Source organism: Anguilla rostrata, chromosome 18 (assembly GCF_018555375.3).
Source record: "Anguilla rostrata isolate EN2019 chromosome 18, ASM1855537v3, whole genome shotgun sequence".
Taxonomy (NCBI): domain Eukaryota; kingdom Metazoa; phylum Chordata; class Actinopteri; order Anguilliformes; family Anguillidae; genus Anguilla; species Anguilla rostrata.
Genome location: NC_057950.1, coordinates 22,724,855 through 22,747,021, shown reverse-complemented (window position 1 = coordinate 22,747,021; position 22,167 = coordinate 22,724,855). Strand labels below are relative to the sequence as shown.

The 22,167-nt window shown below is 38.6% G+C and overlaps 1 protein-coding gene and 1 long non-coding RNA gene across 3 annotated transcripts in view; one reads left to right on the top strand and one right to left on the bottom strand.

Annotated features, from left to right (window-relative positions):
• Positions 1–7,909, bottom strand: part of LOC135244450 (homeobox protein Meis1) — a 69,406-nt gene extending 61,497 nt beyond the window's left edge. For both annotated transcript variants that reach the window (XM_064316732.1, XM_064316733.1), the window contains exons 1-6: positions 7,258–7,909; positions 5,493–5,710; positions 4,089–4,230; positions 3,727–3,777; positions 3,096–3,146; positions 1,972–2,118 (exon numbers count right to left, since the gene is read on the bottom strand). In XM_064316732.1, coding sequence (XP_064172802.1) covers positions 1,972–2,118; positions 3,096–3,146; positions 3,727–3,777; positions 4,089–4,230; positions 5,493–5,710; positions 7,258–7,269 — 621 coding nt within the window. In that variant the 5' untranslated portion in view covers positions 7,270–7,909. The remainder of the gene's footprint in view (positions 1–1,971; positions 2,119–3,095; positions 3,147–3,726; positions 3,778–4,088; positions 4,231–5,492; positions 5,711–7,257) is intronic.
• A 1,683-nt stretch (positions 7,910–9,592) lies between these two features.
• Positions 9,593–21,253, top strand: LOC135244451 (uncharacterized). The gene is made up of 4 exons (XR_010326968.1): positions 9,593–10,064; positions 20,080–20,113; positions 20,240–20,472; positions 20,685–21,253. It is a non-coding gene; the product is annotated as an uncharacterized LOC135244451 (long non-coding RNA).
• The last annotated feature ends 914 nt before the right edge of the window (positions 21,254–22,167 follow it).

Here is a 22,167-nt window from a genome sequence, read left to right as displayed (position 1 = left end):
CAAAACTATAAGATAAAGGAGCCAAAATATTATTGCTCCGACGCCCGGGTGCGCAGGCGGTGAAAACAGCAGAAACACGGGCCTAAGAGTTTAATAAATTCACTATATTTTCCCCGCAATTTTTATGCTACAGTCCCCTTGCTTGAATAAATTGGTTTATGAATAAATGAGCCTTCCCTCTCCCTCTTGTTAACATTGTTGAGAATTTGCACAAAGAACATTTTTTCCAGCCCAATTCAACTTTATGCCCGAGGGCACATATTAAAAATACATATGGAACGAGATAATGCACACACGACACAAATTCGTTATGGGTGTCACCGACACATAACAGCAGACACAAGTCACAAAAGAAATATAAAATACAAAAAATAGTTTAACTGGTAGGCTATCCATCGATAAAGCGAACACAAAATACACCAATTAATCCCAAGTAGGCCTATTGTCCAGTGTAGAAGATCGTCATTACAACGTGTCAGAATAGGCTGATCTAGGCTACTTGACAACAGAAGGTCCGCAAATGTTTTACGTATCTATAAGTGCTTCGTTTAGGTAGCCTAATCCAGTAAACATAGCCTATTAGATATTGGCCTCAATATTTCGGCTATGTGCAGTCCTATCATTAGGAAAAATTAGGGCATGTCTTCATCTTAAAGTCAATTAAAGATCTGAGTCCATGCCCCCAAGCAAATCATAATTTGCTCAGAAAGCTCCATATACCTTAGAACCCTTGGGTCCACTGAAATTCTATTTCTGTCTGTTAACTTGTTCGCTATCTCAAGTTTAACATTTTGAAAATGCTGAGAGGCGGGACAACTGCGCCCTTGGGAATTAAGTATGAAGAAAGTACTAAAATGCCCGATGTGTTGTTATTTCCATTAATATGTTTCTGAATTGAACGGAACTGTTTAATTTCTGATTCGCTAAATATCACAATGGTCGCTAAAACTGCAACGGAGACAGTTGGCAGTGTGAGGTCGCTGCACTTTATTCCCATTTCAATAATGAATTGGGCTGCGCGGGCTGTAAGGCTGTCGATCGACGCAAAGAGAAAGCGCACTAGCCCGCAGTTGGTCTCGCCTCCTCCAGTTGATCACTCAACCATATGGAACTTCATATTTAAATTTTAATTATTTACCCTGATCGCTTCATTACTTTTATGTGCAGGTGAAGCAAATTCCTCTCGTTATGTCCAATATCCCTTGCAAAACCTACGTTATATCCAGAGGACACCTAAGGAAAACATGTTTACACGAAGGCGGAGTAGGCCTACTCCTGTACATTTTATTCGGCATATGCGAAGCCGATTATAAGAAATACAGAGACCAGTATTTTCCCTGTAATCCTTAGACAAAATAACTGGCATGTGCTGTGGGTTAGCATATCTAATTTCGTCCATAGTGTCTCAAATGCGTCATGCATCCCGTCCGTAAAAATGAAACAGGAATTAAAATCAAAGGGTCTGTTTTAAACAAAACAACCCACGGATAAGCACTGGTGCGCGCTCATGTTTAAAGAAAAGTACTGACAAGACAGCAAATGAACCGTGAACAACAGCAGAGAAGGCAGGCACTTATCCACATCGGTCTTTCTCCCTCCCAAGTCCCTCAGATCATCTCTGAGATTTGCTCACAGATAAATTTCCCTTCTGAGTATTTAGCGATCTAAAATGATGTCACAAGATAACATTTAGCTTCTATTAAAAGCGAAGCGAAAAACGAAAAGACTAAATTAAAATGGACAAGAAACAGGTCAAGTTTACGGCGATGCTTTCACAAGCTAATCTTCCCAGGTCGGTTCCGGGATCAAACCTTAATGAAGCAATAATGGACACATTATTCCAAATGTTTCATTCCGCTGGAATTTAAAACCGCCTTAATCGCATGCAGATAGCAGGGAGGTAGAGTACTGACCCAGAAGACAATCTCAATAACCTAGATATTTTATACAAAAAAGAGAAATTTCACACACCTGATCAAGATTCCCCGACGATCTTGTGATTTCTTCGCTGTCTGATTTTGATCCGCCTTCTCTGTCATCAATAACCAAGTCGATGGGCATTTTCCCCTTTAAACAGCTGATGTACCGATGACAGAAATTGTCACAAAGTTCGTGTACCTTGAGAGACGAAGGGAAATGAAAAACATAAAAAAAATGAAAAAAGGTCACTACAAGATCTCTCTTTGACATGGAACGTTTTCCAAATATTTGAATTCTCGTTGCAATGCAATTCGAAAGCCAGATATAGCTATATCTTATCCGGAATTTGGGATAACTTCATTTTCTTGCAAAATAGAGATATCGCAGAAAATTGACAGTGACAAGACGACTCACGGGCTACAACATATTCAACACCCATGCTAAATGCATCTGCTCCCCGGGTGTGACCGTTAGAGGGACGACCTGCTTGAGTGACATTTAAGGTAAACTGTTTAATTTCGTCTAGTTATTTCACTACCACTTTCCTTTCCGGGGAGTCCATTCAGAAAACTGGACATTACCCACACCCTAGCCTACGCTTAATGTCCAGAACTGCTAATAATTATGAACATATAGGCTATATATAATGGCTACTGTCACTGTATTCGTGTGGGTGTTTAAGTATACCACCAATTTAAGTTTTATTTTCCAAGTATTTTCATTCCGTTTCCAAAACTGCAGAGTTAGCCTATATACCGATGAGGTGATTCGTTCTTTGCCCAACTTCAATTTTCAAACATCACTATATAAAATGATTTTAAATAAAATGATGTAATACGACGAGAGTCATTATGTCACTCAATTATACATTCAGTTATTCAGATACTAAAAGTAATCAATTTCACACGTTATTCAATACAGAACATGTTATTTCCAATAAACGCAAATTCTCCGCAATAAATCACATTGTGGGATTAAAAGTGAGATTATTACTGGGTAATGGGGTATCTGATCCTGTTTTTAGCAGCTTGAATTGTAATTAAACTCGGAAGAGAAATAGGCGCCAAGATTGATTTTGACACTAATTACAACAGACCAGAAAAAAAGACATTTATGCAAATGTACCCTACAGGTCTGAACTATAACACCGGCCACTATTACTGAGGAAAAATTACCTTCTCCAGCTCCAGCAGATGAAATCTTAATACTTGAATTGCTTGTATCATCTGGAAAATTAAAAGTTAAATTTATTAGCATGAAACGTATTAATTAATATTAAACTGCACATTCTGATTACAGCCAAATGATTATACATGCAGCATCCATAAATTTGCACGAAATGGTTCTAAAATGTAACAGTTATCTAACTTTTTTTTTCAAATACCTAAATGAGATATAATAACCGTGTGAGCTTAATTACACACAGCCTGGGAGGGGGTCTGTCTTCCACCACTGGTTTGAAAAACCAGCTCAACACTGTATTGAGAGAGGAGGCCTTGCAAACCAAGATGGCAATGATTTGCATATAGGCATGTCACTGAGTGGAAAAGCAGTATTAAAAGCCATATGACAGCTTTCCAATTGTAGCACTATAGACGGTTATCTGTGATGACAACATGCGCTATCATTACAGTAAACAATCTTATTTCAAGCCGACTTCGTGAATATTTATCGGGCATAAACTTTTGGACAGACCGCATGCAGTTTTTGGATCTGCCACGCTTGCAATACATATAGTCCGGTTTATATATAGACTCATTCACAATCCAGTATACTTATGTATATTTAAACAATGCATACGCTTACCAGATTATCGAGCTCTGGATTTGAAGAAAATAAAGGTTTTTCTGCCCGAATCTGAAGGAGAAAATGATCATCACGAAGTTAAATAACGTCTCAAAAATATAATCCCATTATTACAATCCCTGTCATCTAATTCAAAAGTATATCTACTCTGTATTGTTTTACTGTTGTTGTTATTATTGCGTTGTTGTTGTAGCTCTTGCTGTTGTTTAGACATTCAAAAGAACTTGCGGTAAGGAATGTAATACTCGTCCTGTGAATTACAGTTATAATATAAACAATTATACACTATGAATAAATATTAATAAGAATTCTTAATTAGCACAAATGGCTAGACTGTTATGTGTAACAGAACATTCTCTGACCTGTTTGGCAAACACTGCTATATCTTCGTTGAAAGACTCAGAGGAACACACATCGCCTCCCGCAACCCCGGGTTCTCTGGGTGTGCAAGTTGCTAATTCACATTTCTCAAAAATCAGAGCTAGAAGAGGGAAGAGGGGGTGCCTGGAATAAAATACAATTGTAACCGTCACTGAGTGCTCAAGATAAAGAGTCTGAAAGTCACAAAGAAGAGGCACACTGTGATCAATAAGTCTTTGGTCCTGTGTTACGGTGCTAGTTCAATCCACGGTCAAGGCTCATTACTGGTCTTTCACAGCGCTGAAGAACCTTGTAACAAATAGTTGACTTGCTTCGTCAGAGGCCTTTACTTAGCAGCAATTCCTCTCCTCCGCACACCCCCTCTCATTTCGTATTCGAAAAGCGTCGACATTGTATACCATGAAAAACTAGTGCACTTCATAGAAAGACCTGCTAATAAATCAGAAAGCTAAACCGTCAAAAGATGTCATGTTTAGGACTGTCGACACACGCATATAGAATTCCAGAAGAGCGACTCTAAGCAGTCACAGCTATTAGCTTCGCATGACGGCCAGACTTGGATTTTATGATTCACATCCAAAAGCCAGTTCAAATCTCTCAGATATAGCCTTGATTTATTATTTGTTTATATAACAGGGACAATGCACATCATTACAAACATTTCTGCAACTGTACCAAATGCGTTGGTTAAAGCACAAACATTGTGTTTCAAATGATATAATTTCAAAATAATACATTTTACACACTAATTGGAAACCTTTGGAATTACTGTGTTTTACTTGTTGGCTGGAATATGATTTACCACATTAAGTAGGGCAGATAACTGACTGGACTGGCGTTCGTGGATTTAAATAATGAAAAATAATATATATAAATAGTAAACTGGCTTCTTGTTAAATGTGTAAATAAGCACGTTTAAGCAATATATTAAGTTATTTCTGCACGATCATGTACACATTAATGTAGGCTATGTTAATAGGTTGCATTCATAAATTGAACAGTTCTAGAGTTTAGCAAAGAAACATGGCCTAAGATGTACAAACTTCCCAGGCCACAATCAGTAGCCAGTTATACCTAATCCATTTTTACACAATAAACAACAATATTCTCAAAACATCCCAACAAATATATAAATGAATAACGATGAGGAAAAAGGTGTCCGATAATGAATCGAAATTAATTGATGATCAAAAAGTAACCGACAACTGGAGTAGTATTGTTTTCGCCTAACGGCTTTTAAGTGCATCGGCTCCTGAATAACTTTTCTCTCTCCCGGATCTCCCTCCGGAATATGTGACACACAAAGCGCCTCAGCGCTAAGAGTGCCTTGGTATTGTATCTGCACCCAAAGGACAAAGAATTTTTCTCTGGGCACCTAAACCTACCCGTAAATGGAATCTTTATCTCTTTTAAGAGCATCGTTGACGGAGGAGCCCATGCTAGGTGGCATGGTGTTGGTGTGAGCTGTGTGCGGGTACTGGTGCGAGTGAAGGGGACCGTGATTCAGGTGCACTGCCTGCATGGATCTGGCCGCGTGAGGGTCCCCATACATCGTTGTTGGGATTCCTACTCCTTCCATGCCATAATGGGGTATATCTTCGTACTGCACACAACAAACAGAGGACATGGTCCCAGTTACAATAATTATCTATGACAATTTGTTTTTTTAATGACAACACAAAAGCAGAGAATTATCGTGGCGACGTGCGCACCAGTTGTTAACCAAAGTATTTGCTAAATTAATGCATATGTTTTGATGGAATATTATATTTTATTATAAATATTACTATGTAATATTTTTGCCATTATACTTTTTGTAGGCCTATTCTTTGATTTTTTTTCTGTCAGATGGTCCTCATCGTCACTAGTGAGTGATTTGATAAAATCCCGTCCAAGTTCTGAAATAACCGATCACGTGTTTTGTTTTTCAAACTAGGCAGCGAATAGCTTGCAATAACACTTTTCCATCTCATCTAATCTTAATCTTAAAGACTCTCAACTCTTGTGGATACTCATGCGTACGCAAAACATTCAACTGAACAAAATGTTTTCTATTCTTTGTTATTGTAAATAATTTAGGGTAATTATAGGTCGTTTTTTTATTATAATGAATATATTTGAAGTCTTGAACTATGGCTGTCGTTGACCACTTCGAGTGGTTAAATAGCTGAACGTCTTATCTAAACAATTTTAATCATACCATTAATAAATAATAATTTGCAAATAAAAATATATTGATACGGCTATCTATATTTGCACAGAAAGTCTATATGAGGGCTTACTCTGCAAAGGCAAATTAGTTATAATACAGTATTCAAAATAAACAGTAATTTGTCATCAAGTGAAAATTGTATTTTGTTGGCCTATCTTTTAAAATTCTATGCGACGTATGCAATTCATTATTCATAATGATATTTGAGTGGCAATGCAATTATAGTGAAAGTGAGAAAAGGGGACTTAACACATCTATGCCCTTACCCCGTAATGGTCACCATACCCTCATAAACAAATGGCTCAGTTAAGCTTTAGTAAGTCAACGGGTACTTCTCTTTTGCATAAGGTTCATTTAAACAAATAATTCAAACAATAATAAACCAATATTAGGCCCACAAAAAATCTAATTACAACAGCAAAACGATATTAATGTCAGTTATTTATGAAAACAGCCTGAAATATTTCAAAAAAGCTCAAGCTACCGTTCTGACAACAAATAATTCAATATTGAAACGTGCTGAGATTTATTATTACCCATTAGTGTAAAAAATATTAATTAATTGCGTAAACACAAAAAATATAGAATAACAAATGTTATTATGAATAGTTCAGATCAAAAAAGTAGAGTTAGACGTCAAATGTTCAGCGTAAGCAATGTAAATCCATTGGTTTTATCGGACCGTGTTCCAATTTAAAAGCTTAATTAATTTAGAAAATACATAATACAAATTGAAGTTTAAGTTCACTAGCGTTAGGTTGTCAAATACACAAGCGTGTGTGCCGTCATGACAGAAGTGTAAAACCCAAGTACTACGAAGCTGGCTCACATGCCATTCAAATGAGGGAAAAGTTTTAGTTGTGAGCGTCTGTCATCAGCCACGTTTCAATGTTGTAGCCAGCTACATTTGAGTTGCTGAAACTTTTCTTAATACGTACCCTTTGCGCCATCGGCCTGACTTACTCCCTCGTCTTCCTTGAACCTAAAATATATCCCCTATGAGGCCAGGGTGAAGCGAAATAAAGAGTCAAATTCCAAATGCGAGATTTTAAAAATCCTTAGGTTTCCTTCAAGAGGAGGATCAAGCCAGACCTCTTCGGCTCAAGTTCGGCTACAGCGCAGCAAATAGCTCCCTCGCTTTCCCCTGGACAGCGACTGGGAGAGGAGAATCTTCTTTTCCAAACCAGTATGAAAATGACCCTCAAACAAAACTAGTAGGTCTCATGGCTTTTTGCCACTCCAGCTGTCAATCAAAAGCGAGGTTGTCAAAGTAGGCTACTGAATGAATGATGATCCGCCGTGCGCTTCCACTGGTCGGGGCACCTTAAAATGTTAATAGTCAAATGCACACAAAAAAAATCAAGCTCTTGTTTCTTTGATCAGTCTCGGCTCCTGGGCGATTTTTTTTTATGCATTAGCCTCTAAATGAGATCAAGAGGAGGTGGAGTGATATTTCTGGCTTAGTTTTTTTCTTAAAGGAGCCACGATCGATGCTACAAGCTTCTCGCCCGAGTGTATACAATGTGTGTGTATGTGTGTGTGGAACGGAGCTGAAGAGTTGATCTGGACCAGAATGCGGAAACCCGGAAGTAGTGGTGGCCATAACAGGTCGTGTCTTACACAATACAATGGACTACATCAAGTTGCTCACATAGGAGGGGGGTTGGCTGTGTGAGAGAAGCTTGGAAAGCAAGGACAGCGTTTAGTCTGAACATGAGAGTGTATTCTGTATTAATTTAACCGTCTGTTTTATCTCTAAGTCTCTTTGTTGGACTATATATCATATACAGTTGCGTTCTGCAATACGACTTTAGTTGCACAGTCCGCACGCTTACGTTTAAGAGGTAGGCTACTATTCGAAAGAGATTCTCCTTCAGTGCCCTATCGGGGTACTCTTTATAGGGATTCTGCATATGGGATTTTTGTTCTAATCACATCATTCTCATTTATCTTGTTTCAAGTTTATCAACGAGAATGGCTGTAAGGGCTAATTTTTCTGTTTGTTCAATATGTAATATGTAGCCAACCGAATTTCCAATTTAGTAGGCCTATCCAATCCTGTACCTTTAATTCCGAAAATGCAAAAACACAGTATGTGAGGTGTTATTTCAGTGGAATCGTTTATTGAAGCCCTTGACACGTATTGTATTTATTTGTATAAGGTCTGCGAATAAAGGGAGGCATCAAAATAACCATGTGAATTGATTTTAGTGATTTAGGCTACATCTTAAAAGACACAGGCTACATTGGAATGTCTTAGTCCTCATATTTCAAGATAACTGGTATATTACCCTATTGCATCGTCATAATCTTTCATAGAACATGAAACTACATTTGTATACATTTTCTACAATTAATTTTTTTTTTATTTCCAGTTTAAATTGGTCTTAGACACGTTTTTGTGGGGATGATCGCGGACTTTTTATTCCACTATTCTTATGTAGCCTAAGAGCATTGAAGTACTGTATCGAAAACGCGAAGTCAGCTGAGCCCACAAAAGCGTAGTCTATCAATTTTCTGAGTGCACCAATTGAAACCCCCCTGTACTAGCGCGAAATGGGATAGCCCAAGTCGCCGAAGACAACGGGAGTATGGAGGCGGTGACTAATAAAAGTGCTTTCCATCGTGGCAAAACTTTAATTGGTTGCAAATATTATCAATTATCAGGTAATCGATTAACCTGCGCCCTAAGTGGGAGTATAGTAAAAATGAATAAATAAAAAGTAGGCTAAATGGAGAAAAAAAGCCTGCTAGTCAAAGACCCAGACAGACAATGATTTACAAAATGTAAAATGTCCTAACAGAGGAAATATAATAATTATAATTATAAATCCCCCATATATTTATGTGAATGCATTGAACCCGTGTACTTATCGGGTTATTGTTTCTGACTTGCCGTGTGTATCACGACAATAAGATTCTATTTAATCATACAACGAAACATTCTTTTCATAGTAGCTGCAATTGATAGAATATTTGTATCAAACAGATTGGGGCAAAGCTATTTTTTGCGTGATACATGAACCATAACAGATAATTATGACGGAATAATGTACACGTTGTTCGGCTCTCATTTAGCCTATTCAGTGTAAACTACTCTCTTAAATTTAACGATCACAACATACACACCAAAACAACATAGTGCAAAAGTATTAAATATCACCAAAGAGTGTTGAAATGTTTTTAATTGAAGCGGTAATGTCGCAACGGTTGTGCAAGATCGAGCAGCACACTGGCATGTTTAGTCAGTATAACTTTTCTCATGGTTTCAAATTTGCAAAACGTTTCATTTGTGACTGTTGGATTGAATTCATTCGACCCTCAACAATAAATGGTCTGACTTCGGGGTCCATATAGTTCAGGTCATTTTATATGTAGCTTACTAAAATCACTCAGTGACTTGGTGTAGGCTATGAAGCTTATCTGCTGAGCATCTGTCATCGATCAGAACGGTTTTGTCCCACAAAGTGTCCTATCAGATAATGCAAGGTTCACACGTTCGGCGGTCCCCGTGGTGGAGTTTCCGTGAGATCTTTCGTCTAAATTTACAGGCATGAAATTACTATATGAAACCCCCAAACCGCCAGGCGATGCGCTTGAGGGATCGCGCAACCATGTCCAGCGTATTGGTCTGGAGCATACGGCAAAGCCAGGAGAAATAACGAGAGAGAGAGGCTTGTGCTAAATTTGTAACAGTTCCACATAAATGGCATAACTCGTTGCATTTAATTTGAAGATTTGAGGGGTAAGTGGCATTCATTGTCTGTTTTTGCAGTTAATCTATGCTATATTCTGTGTAACTTTTTTTAGCTAATTTGACATATTTGTTATGTAATATTTTGAAAAGAATATGTAAAAAGTAAGATGTGTTGTTTTGTGTGTCGCGCTGAAATGTACAGACCAGGTGTTTAAATAATTTATATTTCCACATACACAGCTTGGGTAGCCTGCTATCGTTTTCTTATTTGTGTAGGCTCTGCTTGTAACGTGAGGAATGCGAGATTGCACCGAAGTCCTGGTTTAAGACACGCTGTACGAGAGCAGAATGATAAAATAAGATTCTTCTATTAGCATTTATAGAAAGACTTTATAATGCCCCACAAAACGACCAGAGACTGTCGCTGACTCCTTCAGTTAATGTGTTGCTTTCATACGGAGTTCAGCAAATTTATCTTGCGACGAGAGATGATAAATTCAATAATTTCGGCATAACGCATATTCCCACTTCACTTTTATCATCCCTGTAATAGGTCACGTAATTGAATCAGTAACTAATGCTTTCTGACAATCAAATCTCAGCTGACATCACTTCAATTGGCAATGCAATTATATCCATTGTATGACGGTAAATAGATTGGATATGTGTTGATCTGAAGTATAATTCAGGCAGCATGACGTATAAAACAAAACCTTTAATTTTTCCTATTATTTTAGAATTGTTGAATAAATAAACAGACATTTTGCTTCATGTAAAGAGTTATTTTTTATTTAGTTTCCTAAGTGGTGTCATATCTGTATTCGTATATTGTTCATTATTGTTAAGGCCTATTCAAATATAGCCTACTCAATTACTTGGCTTTAACCCTAGTTGTTTCCTAACGACGTAAAACGTCGTTAACACTTTCAAAGCATAACATCAACATAAGTAGCCTAAATATATGAGGCAGTAATACTTGGGCCCCCGGTGTCTTCTTCAGAACTACGTTGTAGCCTACAGTAGAAATAAACAATTCTAGTTGCTAGCAAGAACGCTCAATTAATTGTTCGGTCAAAATAACTTTTTAAAAATGTTTGCTTTTCAAACCCGTTCTTATCCTCGCACCATTTTGTTAGCTCACATTGAAAACCACAGGCAGTGCGGCAGAGAAGTCAAACCGGGGTCGCATTTTACAGCCCCTGCAGCGATCTGCGACTAAACTTGTTGAAATACGCAGAATCTAGCCTACAGTAACACAGTGTATTGCATTACCCATCATGACTTTTTTGACTAAAATGTAATTCTTGCGCAAATAAATTTAATATTTAAATTGAAAGGTCATGATAGTTAAATATGTACGCGATCTTCAGATGTGTTATTTGAGACGTTTAATGTCACAAATACGTTTGTAACTTTCCAAATATTCGTCTATCGAATACATGCTTAGAAAAACGCTTTCTGAACTCCGATATTTACATATAGATCAACAAGATGACTGTGACATTATTACATGATTAAATGGTGTTACATCATTTGTTTTCAGTTTCAAATTACTTACAAGCATTAAAATTTACTATAACGTGGGTGAATTTAGAGGTTCTCATTTCATTATCTAAATATCATTATATTACGATATAAAGATAATGTCTACAGAATAGGGATTATACATTATACGTCATACAGGGTATATCTTCGTATTATCTTCAACAATAGTATTTCTTATTCCCACAACTTCAAGTTCTTAATAGCTCATTGCAGGATCCAAGATTGTGTTTTTTCATGGTTCAATATATAGGCTACTGTAGGCAACAATTTAATAAATTATAAATTATCGTCAATTTACTTTCTGAAACGCGTCAGATAGTTAGGATTTAGATAGTTTGCAACAAAGCGGGTTCGTTTAATCTATGAAATTATCTATCCACGTGTGTAAATATAAATTTGACAAAAGTGCTGATCGAAAGTTCTCCCATTGAAAACACTTTTTTTTTTTTGCTTAATCATTTGCGCCGTCTACTGGTAATGTGAGAAACTACAGTTATCTGGAGCGCTAGAATGGGCTCCAGTTTCATACCTCAAACTTTCAGTTGCAGCCTACTTATGTATAATGTAAGTTTTCCTAAAAATGTCGAGAAAGATTTCAGATAAAATTTAGACAGTATAGTGTCATTATTAACAGCATGGGCACATTTGCATAGGCTTGCTTAGACTGCCACGTGTTTTTCTTTCTTTTCTTTTTTTAGCCAAACCCACGATTTATAATTAGCTTTTATAACTGTCTATAAAAGCGAATGTCGTTTTATAGGTCTATCAGCTGAATTATTTGTCATTTTTGTACACTACTGTCGGTTCATAGATGCCTTCTTTGCACATTTATTGTTCTACATGCAGTATACACACAACTTTTGATGATTTTACAGAATTGATCAGACTGACTTCTTTTTTCTGTTCCACGGAGGAATGCTAATTGTTGGTTTGTAATAGATGTAACTAGCATATGGGAATTGCATTACAGGAGTTTACAGCTTTGATGATGTGTAGCATGTCCACTATTATTATTATTATTTATTATTATTATAATAATAATTATTATTATTATTGTAGTTGGCCCTGAAGTGGAGGGTAATGTTATAATGTTATTTCAAAATCACTTGGGAACGCAGATTCCATGTATGAACGGCACTGGATAATAGACTATAATCTCGTGAAAGTGGATTTCAAGGAGAAAGTCATGTATATAAATGAAAACATAGCTACGTAGGCAATTTAGTTTGTCTTAGATAGATAAATGGTAGGCCTACATTTTAGTGAGAAAAATATGCCTTACCTTTTTCAAAGATTAATACTGTTGTATCGTGCTGCTTATTTTCACCAACGGACAGCGTCGTACTTTTATAAAAACTATTATTCCCCTGAGCTTTAAACGCTAAATCTCAACGGGGGATGAATTAATCAGCCGTTTGAAATTAGAGTCGTTAGTATTCCGCTCCGATAAGAGATATAACTTAATTTCCGTGTTGTGTGAGTTATTTGATCAGGATATGGGAAGCATACGTTGTTTTTGCTTGTGTTCAATCCACGGGAAGGCGCTAGGTGGAGAAACCGCTCCCGCTCTTTATAGAACCACAAAGCCTCACGACAGTATTTGTCACTCGGGCTATTATTTCAGGTGTGCTAATGGGATCAGAGGAGCGCGAAGAAATCCCGGGATTAGTGTGATCCCATCTCCCGGGCCTTGCCTGCACATTTCGACCGCATAGCGCAGGCGAGGCCCAGAGGTGAAAAGTGAAGGCAACTGCCCCATCCGCACCAAGGGAGCAGTGGGGTGGGGGGTATGGGGGTGATACCGCGTGTGGGCCAATCATGAAGTGCTGGGACGAGTCTCACACCTCCCTCTGAGACTGTGAATCGATCAGCACCTGAGAGAAGGAGCGAGGGAGTGAAAGAGGGGGCTAGAATGGAGGTGTGAAGATCCGTATTTTCTGCTAGGAGGCAGGAAGGGTCCGGTCTGCCGCAGAGAAGCGCGGCCATCCCCTAATGAGCCCCTTCTCTGCGGCATTCTGGCATTCTGTCTACAAGCACCGGGGTACGCCAGGGAGGTGTCATGGAGTCAGTCCCCTGGGATCTGCATCCATTTCCACATTCCACCTGTGCACTCAGCGGGAGAACATGGTCATGCATTCTCAAATTAGTGGGCTGGTTCTAGAACAAGCATACAGTAATCCCTACACCTGCTCTGACAACAAACAACCTGACCAGAGGTAAATCTGGAATCCTTATCACCAGAGGGTTCTCCCATGCTCTTCTTCATTCAATCAAATACAAGTTTGAAGGTAGACCGGTAAGGTTAGAAAAATGTTTTTCTGCAGCACGTTTTAAATGTATTCTTCAACATAGAATGGGAGGGGGGGGGGCAGTGTGTGTGTTAAATAAAGCTGAGTTTCAATGATTCAGAAGAGCTAGCCAAGACCAGAGCAAGAATTTCCTGGGCAGAGATTTAACTGAAGGCCTCATCGCTCTGGAATGAAGGTGTGATGACTGATTTAATACAGATTCACAGGTTCCAATGTCTCTGTCTATCGCAGCCAGAGAATCTTTTTCAAGTTCGATCGCTGAAATAAGAATTTACTCCTCGCCAAAGATTCCTGCATGTTTCCAGAGAGGGTTTTCTTAAACAAATTGTGTGATATTAACAAAACAACGCTGAATTGATACAGTTTGCTATTTTACACATATTAAGGTTCAGAGCTTTACAACAGATAATTAATTTGGGTGTTGGAAAGACATGCTAACCCTAATCAATGCTGTGCTGAACGAACAGCAGAAGGGACCGTGGCTAAAGTGCGCGCATTGGTGTGAAATGTAGGCTGATTCCCCCGGGCATGAGTGAATCAGAGTTCTCCTGACCCAGACCGTTTCCACTTTGATTACAGACCTACCGTACAAGAATAGTATCTGATTCTGTAAATACTGCCCTGTCCCCAGAGGAACCCTCTCCCCCACTCCATTAGCAAACTACAATATCTCCATACGAAGTCAGTTCTGAAACCATGTCAGTTCTTTATACACACAATTTATGAAGAACCTAGTGCAGTGCCCATGCTAATGTTTAGGTACTGTATTTATGGTGGTCCCTGTGTTCCACTTTCTCAAACAGAAAAATTCAGCACCAAAAAAAGATTTTCATATAAATATTCTTACATTCATTTGAAAAGATTATTAAATGGACACAAATAAACAAATAAACCTGCTATAACATAAAAACATGAGTTTTGCTTAAAAATAATCTTAGATACGACTTTCCTCCATATAGCCTCCTTTGGCTTTAATTACAGTAAAACAAATAATTGGAAGTCTATCCAATCATTTTGCAAATGTGGGGTTGGAGGCAGGTGAAGAGATAGTTATTTTAAGCCAAAATATTTAGAAAAGTTGTGGAAGGAGGAGGATATGGTATTTACAGCATTTGAGGAATTTAAATTTTAGCTTTAATTTAATGCCTCCAAAGCCCGATGGTGTCGCTCTGGCCTGTCTAGTGTTAAGGGAAACTCTGACCTGCTGTGTCTCTGTAGGTTTGTGTGTGTTTAATTGAGAAACTTGGTGCTGACTCCTGAGCAAATCGCATCAAAGGGTTGGGAAAAAAAGATCTGAATCCGAATAATATTGGCCAAATTCGGGAGGAGAAAACTTTTGGAGATAACTCATTATCCGAGTGTTGCCGAATATGGTATTTGTATTCCGCACCATCCGTAGTCCCCAGTTTTGACCTAATCACATTAGTGAGACCTATGAAACACGGCACAGTGGTACAGGGTACCTCCCTCCCTTTGGCTACTGCGTGATTTTGGCACTGAAGGGCCACTTGTTAAGTGGTGTAAAATTGGCTGTGTGCTTGGACCCTGTGTATCGCTGCTGATCTTCTTATCGCAGATTCCGTGAGTGATGCAGTATCCAATGAATGCACTGTTTAGAATTTTGGCCAGATCAGGTCTTTCACAATTTAGTGATTTTTTACAAACTTTTAGCACACAATATTTATCTTCTCCGAAGTGTTTCGCCAAACTGCTCTCACGGAGTTCGTGGCAAATCCACATGAACAGGAAGTGAGTCGCAAATCCCGAACGCTGTATGCGAATGGGATGAAACTGTCACAGATGTGTTTGGCTCGTGGCCACGAGGCATTCTGACCACAATCTGTTTACGCTGTATAGTGCCACCTTCAGGTCAGGCACATTTTGTGCATTTTTGACTTTGTCATAACTCTGGAATTCTCTGGCATAGAAAACAAATGCGGTGTCTGTACATTCAGTAAAGAGGGCTTAATAAGATTTTCATAGTTGTTTAATTTCTTCCATATGTTGTTTTCCATAATGTAAAATATTGCATTCCACAGCCGAAATGAACTCCTTTGGGGCCAGTGGGCCAGTGTTCACTAAACACAGGATTCTGAGCCTTTGGAGTATGCTCATGAAAAGTTATTGAATAATTTCTGTAATCCAAAGAGGTCAGTGCTGTTGTGCGCATTTACCCAATGCTCTTTAGACCCTGTTGATCGCTGCGTGACGCTATTATTATTATTATTATTATTATTATTATTATTATTATTAATAAAGTATTAATGTATTATATTTGCAAGAATTTCATTTAGTGCAGTTGTTGGAAGATGATACACATCAATTTCACACGACTGCACTTGCTGGGGTGGTTAAGCTGTTCACTGTCCTAATTGAACTGTAAACTATGCAAGCGAGAGCATCATTTCTTTAGGGTGATTTATTGAATAAGTGGTGTCCAGCCCTGGCTCAAAGCGATCCTATAAATCACTGCTGTTTCTCTAAGGGCTTCTTCACTCCCTCCATTTCACTTATTATTATGGGTACCAGTGGCATCGTTGTGAAGAGTGCCACATGCTCAGCCGAGCAATGCATGGGTCCAACAAGCCATTTTGAACTGATTTATTTTTCATAACAGTGCCACATGAGGACAAACGGATGACCACTCTGTATAATTCCATGTTTGTGGCTCTGGCCTGGATTCAATCTCAACACAGCAAGCTGTGTCTTTACAGTATCGTATTCGAGCGGGTGTTTCCTTTAAATGTCACATAATATTAATGTTTACATTTCAGTCACAAATGAATCAAAGCCACTGTAATGAACACAAAAGTACATTTCCACTGAGTTTAGGACAAATCGCACGGCAGTTTAATTTCATCTGAGCCTCTGTGTCACGACACAATGTGTCCCTACATGTCATAAACATGCCCTCTATGAACCACTCCCTCATTGCCCATCTTCCGCCATGGTCTGAAGACCCATCTCTTCAGACTATACCTGGACTAACTAACTATCACCACTCTGCAGATCATTTCTATTACTTATATACTCATAGACATATACTTAAAACGAAATACATAAAACCATGATTGATTATTACAGACAAAATAGTAATACAAGTATTAAAACAAAAAGAACAAATCAATCAAACACGACAACAGGGCTCTACAGTGGATAGCCTTTAGCCTGAATGGGTGTTAGAAAAGAGTAATGGTAGTACATTTTCATGGAAGCAAAGTGCTAATAGTATACGTGCTGAAAGTATACTTTCATTTCATTAACTGTAAGTGTACTTTAGTATCGTTTTTGAAAGTATACATTCATATTTTAAGTATACTTTTAAAAGTGTACAAAAGTGCACTTACAATTGCTTTCAGTAAATATACTATATATATTATAATTAGCCAGGATTAAAATAAAGTGCATTTTTTATAAGTGTACTACAAGTTAGGTAAGTGAAATTTAAGTAGACTTTGTGAAAGTATACTAGTATGCTATCCAGGGATTAAATTAAAGTGTAATTTTACATGTAATAAGTACACAAAAATGCCACTGTAAGTTCATGCAATTTAGTACACTTATTTGATACATCCAAGGCCATAAATAATGGCATAGATAATGCCATAAATTACTATTACTTTTTAAAATAACACTGTGCTACTTCATCCATAAGTATTCATGTTAATGTGCTGATTGGCAAGTTTCTAGAGAAAACTTTTCAATCAACAACTACATCAGAGTCTCAAGTTTGAGAAGCAGACGCCTCACAGGCAACTTCATTGATTACTTGCCAAACATCAGTTTCATCTGCAACAGTCTAAATACGACTCCGGGATGTCGTCCATAATACTATATTTTAATCATCTATCGTCCAATCTTTGTGTTCTTTTGTTCGTTTTAAACTTTTCTTCTTGTTTGCCAGTTTCAGAAGTGGCTTTTTCTTTGAAACTTTGCCTATAAGACCAGCATCTCGGAGTCGTCTCTTCACTTTCGCAGATGAAACGGATGTTTGGCGAGTAAATTGCAGCCTGCCTCCCAGTCTCTGAATTAAAATACCAAGGGTTATTTAACAAGACACTCTAATGCTTCCATTCCACACCACCCAAAATTCTTCTCTTTCTTGGAGAAAGAAAATCCCTTGCAATCCCTTCTATTTTTTATTATTCATTTATTATATATATTTTTGCATCGTGTCAAGGAAAGCCCCTTGTAATTAAAACCTGAGAGTGTTTTAATGAATGTACAGAAACTGTTCTTTGTTATGGACTGCACTATGCCAAGTGAAGCCAACAAATCCTGAATTTGGAAGAAAAAAAATTCATTAAAGGCTCTTCATTAGTAACCTGTAAGGAATGGGGGGGGGGGGGGGGGGGTGTCAGGGTTACTGCGGGCCACTAGTTCTCTTGACCAAAACCTGGCCATGTCCATTCGGACACTCACAAAAGACCCTCTCAAGAAGGCTGGACAGGCTGTGGCTCCATGGGTACAGATTAGGTATAGTGATAGGATTAGCCTTTAATGACTTGGAGTTTGAAGACAGAGAGTTTCTGTAAAGCGGCTTAGATATGGAAGAATTAGCACCGCCATGCCATGCCCCCCTCCCTTTCTTCTATTTCTCTCTTGCTCTCTCCACTCTGTTTTTTTACTTCTCTTTTCTTTTTCTCTTTCCATCTCTCTCTCTCTCTCTCTCACTCTCTCTCTCCTATTCTTGCTTCCTGACATTTTTGAATAACATGACATCAACCGTAGTGGACCGTGGGGTCAGAGACAGGGCCTTCAACAACACATTAAGAACCCCCCACCCCCACCCACGCACACACACAACCAAGCTCAACCGCTGTAGCATATACATACACATGTTGCACAGTGAGCTAGCAAGGCAGATCTCAGTACAGCAACGTTTATTCTTATGGCTTGTCAAAGTATTACAGCGGTCATGCTAGCCCATGGAATGCTGTGTCTTTGGAACGACTTTCAGAATCTCTAATTCCCTTGGGTTCTGATAAAAAAATATATATTTTGTCATAATTTCCCAGCTCATAATGAAAACACAATAAATGTATGTCATTCATAATTTTATTATGACTCTTATTATTACTGAAGTGGAATTTAGTAGCGGTATTAGCAGGATGAAATAAACCACAAATAATATCCTGCCATTCTGATCAAAACAAATTTTTTTCCACTCAGACTAATAATATTAAAAAACCCTATGAGCAATTTCTACATTAATTTACTCATGTTGAGCAAATTAGCTAGAGCATGACAAATAATTTTAGACTTTTTATTCAAATTAAGCACTTTCTCTTTGAATCTCTTTGAATGCTAGCAGTGGCTGTGTAAATATGATCAATAGGCTAAACAACACAAATGTCAGACACTGAATGATTATTAGCTCAAAACAAACAGGAGTAATTATTTTGTTGTGGTTCAAATCTCGGTCACTGTGCCTTGTGATCTTAAAAAAAGATTGCCTGAGTTTATTACTCCTGCGTTTACCTGCGTTTACAGAATGCAATTAGTTTTTCTCTTGATAATCTTGTCTTGAAACAGAACACACATTAAATCCACAATGAGATCCAGTTCACATTTGTTTGCCACCATTGTCTTTGAGAATGACTTATATGTGGTTGTAGTTGTAGCTGACAGACAGGGAGACATGGGTAGATAACAAAAGAGAGTGAGGAAATGGCTGACATTTTATTCTCAGTTTCATCAGAAGGTATTTTCGTGCAAAATTACTGCTTCCAGAAATTCCTTTCTGACAAGACCCTTGATGTGCAGCCATTAGAAAATCCACCTGTTTTTCCTGAGAAGGGCTACTCAGCTCCAGGAGCCACTTCTGGCCTCAGTTAGTGTTTATCATTCCACAGTTTATTTTATTTATCACTACATTGAATATTTTTATTACTAATTAGTTTTTAGTAGATTGGTACAAAGTGAGAGCCCAACAACACAGTCATTACAGCTCCATTATTGACTCCAGCCAATATTTCACTCTGTTTCTAGGTTATGAGAAGGACCTGGGGTTACAAATTTTATGTTAATGGGCCTTTTAATGGCTTGGTGCACACTATGTATGAACCCTTAGCAAATGTAAATAAATTAATTAATGACTTTATAAATTTTTTAAGCCTTCAGCACATTTCTCTTAAAAGCTCATGTCAGAGGCAAATTCCCACAAATTATACCCCAATTAATCTGGTTTTCTTTGGTTTCTTTTACAGTTAGCCACCAAATCACCAACAGAAGATTGACAAGGTAAGTAGAGGAAAAAAGCAGTGAATATTTAAAAAATATATGACCACATACACAGCAAACCAACACCCTTCTCCACTCCCTCCCTCTCCCACTCTACTAACATCCCTGGCCCTCTCTCGTCCCAAGGCTTCCCAGAGGTTTATTGTCATGGCGTAGGACAGAACCCAGGAAGACAGCCAATAGTTGACCACCATGGAGGCTTCCCCCTTCAGACAGCTGGTTAGCCAGCTCACAAAATACAGGAAGTGCAACATCAGGCTCTGCTTTGTGTGCAAGAACACCTGCAACAGATGGTGCATTCCCTCTTCGAAGTGCAAGCAGCAGACAGAGCCATCCTCGTGGAGCTGTTGAAGGCAAAGGTACCTTCCCCCCACTCCCCTACCAGTCCCATCTGACATGGGACTGGACAATGACCCAGAGGTGTTTGTGTCACCCTTACCCTTAGAACCCCATCCCTTCCCAACCCACATCTTAACCTCAACCACAGGCCCCACCTTTCCTATCCCACGTCCCAAACCCCTTTTCCATTAGAACCCACCTTTCATCCAAATTTATTTTCTCCCTGTTCCAGGTCACCCAGGGCCATCAGAAACACCATGGAAGGAATGCTGGCAGTGTGGAACCCCCGCTCTAGCAGAGTCATTCCTGATACCTGATATCACAGGTGATGAAACTACTCTGTTGTTGTTACTTAAAAGCCATTGGAAAACGGTTGTCTAGCAACTAATTAAATCCACACCTAGCATATGAGCAGCAAGTGCACACAGGTGAATCTCGTTAGTTATTTAACACCTAGTATCTGAACAACAAGTGCACACAGGTGAGTAGTCCCGTTAGTTATTTATCATATAAACTGCTCTGATTTCTTAGTAGGTGCCTGGAACACGGAGACACACAAAGAGGAATAAAGCAAATAGGCTGAGAGAAGCTGAAAAGCTTAAGTTGCCGAAAGGCATTGCTTTTCATTGTTATTTTAGTTAACTGTTTTTGTTTTCAGTTTCAGTACTGGAACCCATGAGGGCAAAAGAAAAAATACATTTCATTTATTTCTGGAGGTGTATGCCTATGCTCTCTCTATTCTCCCCGCCCCTACCTGGAGGACTGTACTGTAATAAAAGGTTGAAAGACCAATTGAACAAACTTTGTTTCCCTGCGTTTTGCTGTCTTCCAAGGGGTTTGTTGTCATGGCATATGACAGTCAAATTTCTGAAATTTGTGATGAAAGTAGTGATTTGTGGGAGGCAATGTTCCCTTATGTGATTACATTTGTCAGACAATGTGAGAAGTTATTCCTTGGTTGGCTGAAGTCAGGGTAGCCAGTGTCAATGGACAGGCCGATTCTGCATTTCATCAAAGTCTTTCTGTTTCACAGCCTTTTCAGAATATAATAGTTTTTTGATGCTCAAGTCTATTATTTACGTATCCCGAAAGGTGCTGCCGTTCTGTTTGGTGTAGTTATAATTTGGTTTACTTGAATTGCTTGTGTTGTATTTTAGGGTCTCTCTCTCTCTCTCTTTCTCTATTTTGTTAACAAGGTGTGAAGCGTGAAGCGTCTGGGAGAAGGGTAGATGACGCTCAAGGCTTTAGTGGAAGGGGATTCTGGGAGCCTCTTGTGAATTTAGCAAAGTGTAAAATACTTAAACAGACAGGGCAACACACTCCCTGGTGCTTAACGTAGAAATCACCGTGCATTCTGATTTAGAGAGGCGTACGGCTGAGCTGTCTTTTTTATAAGCAAACGTATCCAGTGGAAACGACAGCGTTTAATAGGAACATCACACAGCAGGCAGAGGGAGCTGGGAAGAAACTTGGACAATATGACAGAAGCTTAAGCAAAAAAATCCTGGCAGAGCACACCTGCAGGAGGAGTCTACTTGTACTCGGGCATACCTCAGGCATAATGGCGTGCTTTGTTTTCCACAGCTCTGCTTTCTGTGTAGCCTCTTATCACCTTACAAACTGAGCTCTGCGGTTAATTATTGTTTTTATTCGAGGAAATGTTGATAATGAGGGTAAATAGATTTTTGTGAGAGTGTGATTGTGGTATTCGCTTA